General features: G+C 38.4%; 1 protein-coding gene and 1 pseudogene across 1 annotated transcript; both read left to right on the plus strand.

Annotated features, from left to right (window-relative positions):
• Position 1: 1 nt before the first annotated feature.
• LOC112197325 (putative disease resistance protein At1g50180) lies at positions 2–3388 on the plus strand. The gene is made up of 2 exons (XM_024337947.2): positions 2–1995; positions 2391–3388. Exons 1-2 carry the CDS (start codon positions 939–941, stop codon positions 3119–3121), a joined length of 1788 nt encoding a protein of 595 aa, XP_024193715.1. The 5' UTR covers positions 2–938; the 3' UTR covers positions 3122–3388.
• Positions 3389–4124: 736 nt separating this feature from the next.
• On the plus strand, positions 4125–9029 carry LOC112197388 (annotated as a pseudogene).
• The last annotated feature ends 3132 nt before the right edge of the window (positions 9030–12161 follow it).

Genomic DNA, 12161 nt, shown 5'->3' on the forward strand with positions numbered 1-12161 from the left:
CCCATTCTCATGACAAACCAGGGTTTTGTGGTCCGAGCTCACAAACCCGGCCTCACACCAGTATCTTGTCAATTAAAGGCAAATGGACGCGTGCAGCGACAGTAGTGTCGGTAACGGCAATGCATGGCTAGGTTCTGGTAGGGCTTAGGGCAAGTCATCGGCGTCGATTGGAGGGTGAGGTTATGAACCAGTGAGGACGGTGGGCTACGCAGATGTTGGATAGACCAATCGAGAGGACGCCGGATATATTTCTTTCCCAGGCTCAAAGGCCAGGCAGGATTGTATTTTTATTCCAAGGAGCATAGCTTGTTATGACCTGCCACTCCAATTGGTTAGTGGTGAAGGTTTGGTATTCTGACTAGAAAATCTGGGTTGGGGCGCATGTCGGTTTTGTGTGAGGAATAGGCTGGGGTGGGCACAAGAGTTGGGGTTGAAATGTTTATCGTTTATTTGCAAAAGTCAAGTGCACTCCGCTCACTTTGCAATGAGGTGGAAGTGGAGATAAGCATCGATACAGTGAGAATCTGTTGGATGGTCTTGTGTGGAAGGAAATTAAGGTGTGAAAATTCTGGCTAGGAAACAAAGAGGGACAGTCAAACTTGGGGAGAGATGATTTGCGTCCAAAGTTGATAAGCCCACTAAGATCACAAAATCTTTGAACGACTGGAAAGACAGATTCCCGCTGTAAAGCTAGCCCTCTCAAGAGTGACTAGTTGGGGCTGATCATAAAAGAAAAAGGAAAAGTACCACCATACATGGTTGGCTCCACCTTTCAGCCCTATCTTCACTTTACAATGTCGGATTGCATTATTGGAGGTAACTCCTAAAAAGCATCTTTGCATATAGAAGAACTTTTGTTTTTCCATCCACGGCTAAGAAGATTAATTTCACCAATTTGAGAGAGAGAGAGAGAGAAGAGGAGAAAGAAGATCAGAAATATGGCTGACGCTGTTGTTTCAGTTGTGGCCGAAGGGATCAAGCTGCTCGGAGACTACATCCTACAGCAAGCAAAATCCTCGAGTGGAGTCAGCTACCAAGTTAGGCTTGCACAAGTCGAGCTACACTTGATGCGTGGCTTCCTGAAAGATGCAGATTCAAGAACTGGAGAAGATGAAGTTGTGCGCATTTGGGTAGAACTCATTAGAGATGCTGCTTATGATTTGGAAGATGTCATAGAATCTTTCGCCTTAAAATTGGCTTACAGGAGGAGAGGAGGTACTGTGAAGATTGTTCTTAAAAGGTTTGCCTGCATTTTCAGTGAAAGAGTTGATCTTCACAAGATTGGGTCGGAAATTGAGGAAATTATGACCGAACTTTCTCATTTGAGGTCGAGTTTGCAAAGTTATAACATAAGACAAGTAAGTGGGGGTGAAAGTGTGGCTTCTGTTTTTAAGAGGCAACGAGATAGGAGGCTAACTTATGCTCATGAAGTTGAAAGTTATATTGTTGGGTTGGAGGAAAACACGAAAAGACTGGTGAAAGAGTTGTTAAGAGACGGAAAGTGTCACCGTGTTGTTTCTATTTGGGGGATGGGCGGCTCTGGAAAATCCACTCTTGCAAAACAGGTTTTTCTTCAAAATGAAGTTGAGCGCCATTTTGATTGTTTTGCTTGGGTCTGCATATCTCAACAATGGGAAGGAAAGGATGTATTGGAAGAGATTTTAATTAAACTCACTTCCCCGGCAACAGAGGAAAGGAAAAAAATTTCCAAAATGAAAAAGGATGAAATAGCAGGGGAGGTCTGTAGTATCCAAAGACAAAAGAGATGTCTCGTGGTCCTTGATGACATATGGACTCAAGAGGCTTGGAATTCGATAAAGCCTGGATTCCCAATCACTCAGGAAACAGAAAGCCGGATATTACTCACTTCTCGGAAGAAAGAAGTCGCCTTGCTTGCATCCAGAAATGGCTATCTCCACCAGCCTCAGCCTCTAGATGCCATGCAAAGCTGGGAACTGTTTGAAAAGATAGCCATCTGTGGAAGCGACAAAACAGGTATTATTTTTCATCCAACTAATACTGTGCTTTTCTAGCCCAAGGAAGTTTTGCATTCCATAGAACACCTAGTGTTTTCACATGCAATTGTTTCTAACTTTTTGCTTCATCATATGCATGCTGTAAATGTTATAAATTATATGCAAGAACAGCAATATTATATGTTCTAGAAGATGATTATCGACATTCTATCTACTCAGAAGTAAATATTGGAAAGAATGACCATGGAAGGGCCTGTTTTGTTTGTTCTTCAAGAACATGATATGCATCAAAAATGATTTATTGTATTTGATAGATTCTTGACCGCAAGAACTTTTACTTTGGCATATAATGTTATCAGTTTTCAGTAATGACTAAATCTCTCTTACTTAAGTACTGTTTCTTTTCTTTTCCAGACTTGCCAATTTATGAAAAGAAGAAAAAATTAGGAGAGAAGATGCTTATACATTGTTCAGGTCTACCATTAGCCATCAGTGTGCTCGCTGGTCTTCTTAGTAGACGAGAGACGGTTGATGAGTGGAACAAAGTACTTGAAAATGTTGTTGTATACATAATGAGAGGCACAAATGTCCTTGAAAGAGAAAAGACGAGTCAGGAGTGTGGAGTTTCAGGTGTCTTGGCATTGAGTTATGATGACTTACCATCTCACTTAAAACTCTGCTTTCTGTATTTAGCCCAATATCCTGAGGATCATGAGATACAGGTAACAAGATTGACTCAATTATGGATTGCAGAAGGGTTTATACCTTCAACATCAGAAATACATGGTTCGGTGGAAATAATGGAAGATGTATCATATGGTTGCCTAACTGAACTGGTGCAAAGATCTATGGTTCAAGTTGGAAAATATGGTTTTAGTGGGAAGGTGAAAAGTTGCCGTCTCCATGATCTGATGCGGGACTTGTGCTTGCAAAAGGCAAAAGAGGAGAACTTTCTTGCTATTGTTAACTTTTCTGTGGGTCCGGTATCTTATGCAACGCTGATTGGTAAGGTTCGAAGACTTGCCCTCTATTTGGACGAAAATAAATATGAGTTCAGTAGTGAGAATGGAAGAGATGGCCGCATTAGGTCTCTATTATACTTTGCCCCACAAAAGAGTTCTACCAAAAGTGGAACAAAAGAATAATACGATCAGTATTCAATGACTTCAATTTGATTAGAGTCTTGAAGTTTGAAAATATATGTAGGGAGTTTGAGTTGCCAAAGACGATTGGGAATCTAGTCCACCTGAGGTTCCTGAGTCTGAAGAATAGTGCATTTCGTGGGTTGCCATCATCTGTATCTAATCTGGTACTTTTGCAAACTCTAGATCTGCGGGGTAATTCTTTAGAACATGGTTCTTGTTTTTGGATTGAGTGGGATACCAAAATCAGAAATGTGTTTTGGAATATGGAGCAACTGAGGCATTTGTATTTACCAGAATGGCAGAGTGTCAGTGGAAAACTGTCATTTGCAAGGTTGTTCAATTTGCAGACGTTGGTCAATGTTTCAAATGAGAAATGCAATCTGAATGATCTTGTTCACTTGAGCAATCTGAAGAAACTACGCATAAGGAGGCTTCGGCGGGCAGGTCGAACAAAATTGAAGGATGACCAGATTAAAATACTGGAGAAGCTGCCCAACTTGAGGGTGCTTTACCTCAATCGGCTTTCTTTCGAATCAGAAACATTGGTTTTCTCCCAAGGAGGCTTTCCTCATCTGGAATTTCTTACCCTCAATCGATTGTTTGATTTGAAGGAGTGGAGGGTGGAGGAAGAAGCCATGCCCAGTCTTCAGAGATTGCGCATTCAATTGTGCTACAAATTGCGGGCAGTTCCAGATGAGCTTCAGGAGATTACTACCCTCAAGGAATTAACAATTGACGGGATGCCCAGTAGATTCTGCAGTAGGGTTAGGGAAGGAGGAGAGGATTTCTACAAAATCAAACATGTGCCTTCTTACGGAATGGAGGAGGCAGCAGTGACTCTGATCAGGAATTAACTGTGGATGGTATGTGACTAATTGACTCAATCCCGTTTTATCATACCTTATATTATTGTGTGATCAAATTAAAGATTTTATGTACTAATCACTTGTCTCCAACTTTTATTAATAAATTCCTGCTGATGTGTCTTGATTATGACCAGCTCCTCGTCCTGATGAGGAAACAGAGGAAATACGAGTTGCATCCCCTCAGTTGAATCCATAAGCTGTTGGTTTACCGATATTTGGGCTAGCCCGTTCTATGTTCTTTGGGCTTTATCCGATAACCTATCCTATCCGCCCGCCTATAATTCTTTTTCCACCTAATTCTTCATTGGACGCCCTTTCACTCTCGCTTCCTCATTCCTCCCTGCTTCACACAGACCAGTGGAATTTAGCTTTCAATGGTAGCTAAAGGTACGTCTCTTTTCTTCTTCTTCTTCTTCAGATTAGCTTTCAATACGTTTCTTGTTTATCCTTCAATTTTGATTTTTACGGTATAATTACTACTTTAGGTTTTGTTTTAGAGTGAGTATTGTTTACATTGTAATTACTGGAATTTTGTACTGACAGTAATACAACTATGACTAGCCACCATCATCATCTCACAAAAGTTCTCAAAATTGTTTTCTGTCCTTTCAAAAAAAGAAAAAGAAAAAACAGTAAAAAAAGAAAAAGATTACAGTATAGAGGACCAAGTAGTTGATCATCTAGAATGATCTTTAATGATATGGAGAAGCAACCTTTTGTACCCACATGTGCAAATATTGATTTTGCAGTCATGTTTGCCACAATTTTTGTTCTTGTAATTCCGAAGAACCTCACTAAAAAAAAGATGGGTTTTTATAATCTTTCAGCTAAAGAAGAAATTACGAGGCTTTATCGAGTTCAAAAAACAGTGATGCATGTGCCGAAAGATCTGGACTACATAGTTTCAACATTACATTGACACGGCTTAAGAAGAAATATAGAGAGAACATGAAAAGGGATGACTCTACTATCAATAGAAGGAAGTGAGCTCACTACTCTGATGAGGTATTTGATGATGGTATTTAATGTTGTAGAAGTAGTATTGTTCAGCTTCTTACTGTTGGTTCTTGTGCGCCAGATTTGTGTTTTTCCCTGATGAACCAAAATAGGGGTCAAGACGATCAAGAATTACATCAAACGCTTGGTTCAGGATGATACGGACAAAGCCATCGTGCTTATTCAACAAAATCTGACTCTGTTTGCAAAGCGCTTCATAAGTGAGATGAGATCAAAGTACTACTTGGAGGTTTTCCAGGTGAGGGTTTTGAATTGCATAATTTATTCTTTGAATTGACTGTTCTTGATATCTCTTGAATGTCATTATGCTCTTTTAACTTATGGGAATGTTAGGTACCAGAAACTTGGTATCAGAAACATACGTACTATACGTGGACATGTCTATAGCCTGCCTACTTTATTTGATTTCCACAAGCTGCCGAAAGACTGGGACTATATAATTGTAGATCATGATCTCAACATGACAATGTCGCAGTTTTAAAACAAATATGGAGAGAACATGAAAAGAGATGATCTATCAATAGAAGGAAGCTAGGTCCCGACTCTGATGAGTTCTTTGATAATGCTATTTAATGTGGTAGAAGTAGTCTTGTTCAGCTTCTAACTGTTGGTTCTTGTGCACCAGATTTATGTGTTCTTCCCTGACGAACCAAAAATAGGGGTCAAGACGATCAAGAATTACATCAAACGCTTGGTTCAGGATGATACGGACAAAGCCATCATGCTTATTCAAGAAAATCTGACTCCGTTTGCAAAGCGCTTCATTAGTGAGATGAGATCAAAGTACTACTTGGAGGTTTTCCAGGTGAAGATTAAAGTTGCTTAATTTATTGTTTGAATTGACTGTTCTTGATACCTCGTGAATGAGATTATCCTCTTTTAACTTTATGTATGGGCTTGTAAGGTACCAGAAACATGCAGACTATAAGATACAGGTCTATGATGGATAGTGTGCTCAGTTTATTTGTATTCCTAGGCCTCTTAAGGTTGACAATTAATTTCATCACTTGCTTAATAGTATGGTTGTTTTGTTGAGAAGGTTTTACTAACTTAAGAATTACAAACTGGATGCATATATTCTATAGAGTCCCAACAAACAATAGTGGTGTAGAAATATGACATTTGTTTATATATGACTTCTCTTTAGCATGCATCGGCTTTAAATGAAACATTAGTTATTCCGAATCTGTTCTTAGTTAACTGTATTGGTTCAGGAGGAAGAATTGTCGGTTCAAGCGCATGTTCTAGTTCCTGAGCATAAGGATCTTAAAAATGAGGAAAACAGGATCTTAAAAATGAGCATGTTCTTGGTTAACTGTATTCGGTACCGACAGAGTGGGTAATTGCAAAACTAGTTAGCAACCAATACTCTCCTCCGCCCATCAGTGACTGGTCAAATTAACTAGCAACCTCAGCATTGTCCACCCCCATAACTGTTGGTGGTCTTCCATGCTTAAAATTTCGTTTCCATCACCCCAAACATCCATAACAAATAGCCCTAAGTGCTGAACACTCTTTCTTCCACACGTATTAACACACCCGAAATTGTTACAAACACACATTGTTTGCATTTTCTAATTTATTTTTGTTATATAAATTATCCATAATACCTTTAAATTCATTAAAACATAAACGCTTTTACATTTGCTCTCAGCTAAATTGGACCGCATTGAAAGAGTCTCTTGCATTTTCACCTAGGTAACCTGGTCTATGTTCTTTGGGCTTTTCTACCCAGCCCATCCCGCATGGACAAGGTTGTGTTGTTCTGTGGCAGCTGCTGTGATTTGTGTGTCCTCCTCTCTTCCCGCACCGCTTCCTGCTCAGCCAGGTTCCTCTCTCTCTTCTATCTTCTCATTTCTCTTCCTCACCTACGTTTTCATATTACCTTTTACTTCTCCTCTAATTTACAGCTTTACTGTTTAGTTCAGAATTTTAGGTTTTTGTTTAGAGGACATTTTGATTCTGGTTAGCTTGACTTTTGATACTGGAATTGAAAGGTTTCAGACTTTTTCTCACTCTAGAAAAGAAGGAATATACAAATGTGTGTTGTTTCTTCTATGCATATTGTAGTTGATTTTTATTGGTATGGAGAAGCAACTCTCAACATGTTTGCGACAATTTTTGTTCTTTGTAATGCCAAAGAAATCTCACTAAGGTGGGTTTTGTAAATTATCAGGAAATATGGTTTTGACAGAAGAAGAAATTACGAGGCTCTATAGGGTTCTAACTGATGGTTGTTGTTGACCAGATTTATGTGTTTTTCCCTGACGAACCAAAAGTTGGGGCCAAGACAATGAAGAGTTACATGACACGCATGAATCAGGAGAATGTAATTAGAGCAATCTTAGTTGTTCAACAAAATCTGACTCCTTTTGCAAAGACCTCCATTAGTGAGATGGGTTCAAAGTACCACTTGGAGATTTTTCAGGTGAAAAGTTTAGTTGTTCAAATTTTTTTTAGAATGAAGTTTTGTTCTTGAAATTGTCATTGTCATGATAGTCTATTACCTTGCATATTGGAAACTTAAGGTACCAGAAACTTTGGTATTAGAAATATGGAAATATACGCAGATAGGTCTATGCTGAATAATTACAATGTTACTTCCCAACCATTTATGCGTTGGAGAGCTTAGTTTATCGTTACTCTAATGCCGTATTTGATTCACAAGTAATGTTATTGAACGCGCTTAATAGTATTGTCAATATGACACTTCAAAGTGACAATTTGGATGCATAGGGTTATCTGATAACTCTAGTTAATAGAGATGCCCAACAAAAGCATCAAACTTTAACTAGGCCTATCTTGGGTTCCAAGCGAAGCTGAGAAAGATGTCCTCATTGCTATCTAATGCAGCATATCTGTGTGGTGTTTGCACATTGGGAGAACAAAATAACAATCAGTTTAATACGACAGTCTCCTCTGAGAGAAAAAAACAAAGGATATCTTGAGGATTAGATTGCAATGTGTGATAGTTTGTTGGCGGAACATCTTCAACTAATGCTGGCGATCACGTTACTTTTGATATATATTCATCTCACCTTAATATGTATTGGCTATTCTGTGTGGTTTCACAATGTTAAAATATTTTGTTTTCTGAGTAAGTCTATTGGTTCAGGAGGCAGAATCGTTGGTGAATATTAAAGAGCTTGTTCTAGTTCCTGAGCATCGGTTTCTTACAAATGAGGAAAAGAAGACTTGCTGGAGAGGTACACTGTGAAAGAAACACAGGTCAGTCCTGAACAATGCTATATTTGAATAATAACAAATGCCTGAAGTTAGATGCATGTACACGCTAACAATGTGTTACAAGTCTCTTTAGTAAATTCTCTTTATTGTTTCAGTGTGGGCATATTTTGTTGGTAGTGGTGCTTAATCTATCTTTGCACCCTCCAAACAATTTTAACAAACTGTTGATCTTTTTCTAGATTGGAATGTTTAAAACACATCTTAGTTTTCTTTTCCGTGGTTATCAAACTGATTTGGATACCTAATTCATTTTCATATTGGGTAGATGGTGTTCAGCTTCCTCTTATTCAGCTGATTGATCCAATTGCAAGATATTACGGGCTTAAGCGTGGACAAGTTGTGAAGATAATCCGGCCAAGTGAGACTGCAGGGCGATATGTCACCTACCGTTACATTATCCAAGTACAGCAGAAACCTGGATTGCATTAGTCTTATTTATAATTTTCGTAATGGAAGGTTAGCTCTGAAGTGAACATGCAGTTGGGATTTTGTGCATATATGATGATGTTTTCAACTCATTCTGTGCATTCCTCCGTAGTGCCTGCAATGTGAGCTTGTGTAATGCCGAACTCCTGTGATCTATATGCTGTTGTTGTTCTTGTAGTTGTTAAACTCCTCCTTTTCAGACTGAGTTATCCTGATTTTTTTAACCATTTTTGTTTTGGTGGTGGTGAGAGATGAGCCATACCAATTTTTGAGGCAGTCTATGAAGTTTGTAGATATTCGATGCCCAACCAAACTGAGAAACAAATATATAATGCGTCAAATCTTTCTAAGTAGCTATTCGCTCTTTTACTAAGCTGCCAAATGTTCCTTAAAATTTGTTCAAAATGCAGGTCATGAATAGTTCTCTTTTTCTGTACTAGAATGGACTTACCCATCGTTTCTCATTTCTGGAAGGGTCGGTAGACTTGGTAATATATTGTTGAGCAGGTCAAAATTCACGCAAGTCTGTTTCATATGAAAGACTGAGTAAATTAATGATGAAGCAGCTCTCTGTTTCTCAGAGAGTGGATTTTCTATATGATGAAGCATTTTTCATCACTTTCTCAGTTTAACAAGTTGCTAATCTTACTTTGGTTCATTTGTAAGGCACGTAATGGTCAGCTATGGCAAGGTAAACGATGTCTCCCTCGTCAAGAACTTTTATTCGGTTGACAAGTTTGGATAGATAATCACTTGAGAGCCAAAACTCATGTTCCCAAACTGTGCCACATCACTCGCATGCGCTCTACTTGGAAGTAGCCTCCCCTGTCAAGTTCGTGACAGATTCATTTCTGCTGGTGCAGGCAGTCTCATCTCCGTCCTCGTCTCATTTGGAACAAAGACCTATTTATGAAGATGTGGCTGACTTGTTTATGCAATTACCAGATTGTTCCTTCACTCACACCTTTCGTGAAGGTAATGATGCTGCTCATAAATTAGCTGGTTGGGCGTTAGCGACTCTACCTTGTGATATTTATTTTTCTTCCACTCCACCTATTCTTGAGGAAGTTACCTCTGTAGATCGATTGTAACTAATTTGGTTTGTTTATAAAGTCTTCGAATATATATATCTTCTTCTTTTGTTTCTTTTGTATTTGACTATCTCCCCTTGCTGCTTCATCAGAATCTTACGAAACTGGTTGACTGGTTCAGTAGAGCCTACAAGGATAGAATCAAAGGGATGATTGGTGAAGTGATCTTCCCATAAAAGAATAAAAAAGGAAATGACTGGTGAAGCAAGTATTTGGTGACATGCCGCCCGGGGCCAACCCTCAAAGGAGGCGTTTACACATCTCACAAGACGCAGTTATGTGTTCTTGATATTGAACACCTTGACTCTTTCGAGTTCAATCTTCATAATCATATTGCTTACTCATAATAGTAAAGATCCTCAAATTTTAAAAATGAGGCGGTTTTCTCTAGAACGAGCCTAGTTGTTGTGTTAAGCGGTTACCTGCTAGGACACACGGGATTCTACCCAGTAATGTAATAAAGAACTTCTAACCATTTGGTTTTCGTCTACTTTGATTCTTTTATGGATATGCTCAATTTTCTTTTCTTCATGACTTCATGTTTCCTATGGTGGTTCTCTGATATAGCTGTGAAATGCAATTTGGACACTCGTGTTATAAATTTGGAAGGAGGTTTTGTGGGTGCTCTTTGTTTGAAACATTGTCATCGTCTTGCTACTTTGTTTGGTTGATTTGCTATGGTGTCTCTCTTGCGGCTGCAATCATGTCAAGGGGATGCAAGTGATGGCGTTTAGAGTTGCGTTTTCAATTTGCTACATTGATTCTTATGTACAAGATATTATTTATGTTCAAACTTATTTGTTTAGATTGTCAGGATCTTTAGTAGGTTCATCTTGCAATTTCAGAGCAAATATGTTGTTGAATAGATTGACACTATCTCGTTGAAATGTTGAAGAAAAAACATTGGTTGTAGATGTATTTGTTAATTAATTTGCAAAAAAAAAAAAATAAATAAATAAATGCCATCACTCTTTCACATAGAAATCCGTGTGAGTTATCTTCCACATAGAAATGAATGTGAGTTAGTGTTTAGGGCTTCCACACAGAAATTAGTCTGAGTTAATTATAATTTTCTACTCACACGGATTGAACTAATATTAATTATGGATAAATAGTGTGGCCCATGACAAAGATTCAGACTGACTTCTAAAATCGTGTGAGATGAGCATTAGCCCCCATTCGAGAGAGCACGGAAAAACAATCTGTGTGTATCAAAGCCTCATATGTAAAAGCTTTCACACATTGAAAATCGTGTGTTGGCCTCAAGTTAGATGTATATATGCGCATTATAACAATGTCCTAATCGCCTATGTACTTCATTTATCAAATTGTTTCAGGGGTGAACAGACAATCTTTGCTAAAAAAGTTTCAACAAGCTTGACTAGAGCACTCAAAATGTCACGACCATTCAACCACTAGGAGGAGGCCTATTACTTCTTATCAAACTCAAGCAAGTGACTCTGATAATGTAATGAACTAAGAGTTTATACAAGTTGGACTAATAACATTATACATGCAAGAATTATTGCTCTTATATTTTGGATTCAAGTGTTATGATTTCTATACTAATGTATAAAGCTCACTTACTAGCAATTGTTCCCGTTACTTTAACAGAACTCCCCCTCTTGTATCATCAAACCGGCACACATTAATACAACACCAACATTATTTGATCTAAATTCAGAACAATGCTTGTCGTACCTTCTTCAAATTCCACTAATTTACCTGCTATTATTACATTAAGATCATAAATACGAGCAATGTCATCTCTCACTTGAAGTACAAATACTGATATTTGAAATCTTTACCTCTCGGTTATATTGCTCAATATGTTCGCGAATAATATTACTAATTTCATTCTCTAGCTAGTATGGTTAACTTGCACCAACTAGGGTCAGTCAATCCTACCAACTAAGAGTTCAAGCCGAACTAATGAGGTCGGTGTCGACAAAGCCTGTAATTGCAATAATTTCCTTATATCTTCAACCACCATTCTCTCCTCCACCGAACAATGATCGATCTACCCTAGCAACATTAGCAATGCTAAAAATTGTTGGTGTCTTCCATGCTAAAAATTTCGTTTCTATCACCCCAATTCTCCGAACATCCATAATAAATAGCCTAAGCGCTGAACACTCTTTCTTCCACAGGTATTAACAAACCCCAAATTGTTACCAACACACATTTTTGCATTTTCTAATTTATTTTTATTATATATATTATCCATAACACCTTCAAATTCATTAAAGCGTAAACACTCTTACATTTGCTCTCATCAAATTTGGGCCGCATGGAAAGAGTCTCTTGGATTTTCACCGGTCTACATTCTTTGGGCTTTTCTACCCAGCCCATCTCACACCCCCTTTAGATTCTTCATCCCGCATGGACAACCCT

The sequence above is a fragment of the Rosa chinensis genome, chromosome 1 (assembly GCF_002994745.2).
Source record: "Rosa chinensis cultivar Old Blush chromosome 1, RchiOBHm-V2, whole genome shotgun sequence".
NCBI lineage: Eukaryota > Viridiplantae > Streptophyta > Magnoliopsida > Rosales > Rosaceae > Rosa > Rosa chinensis.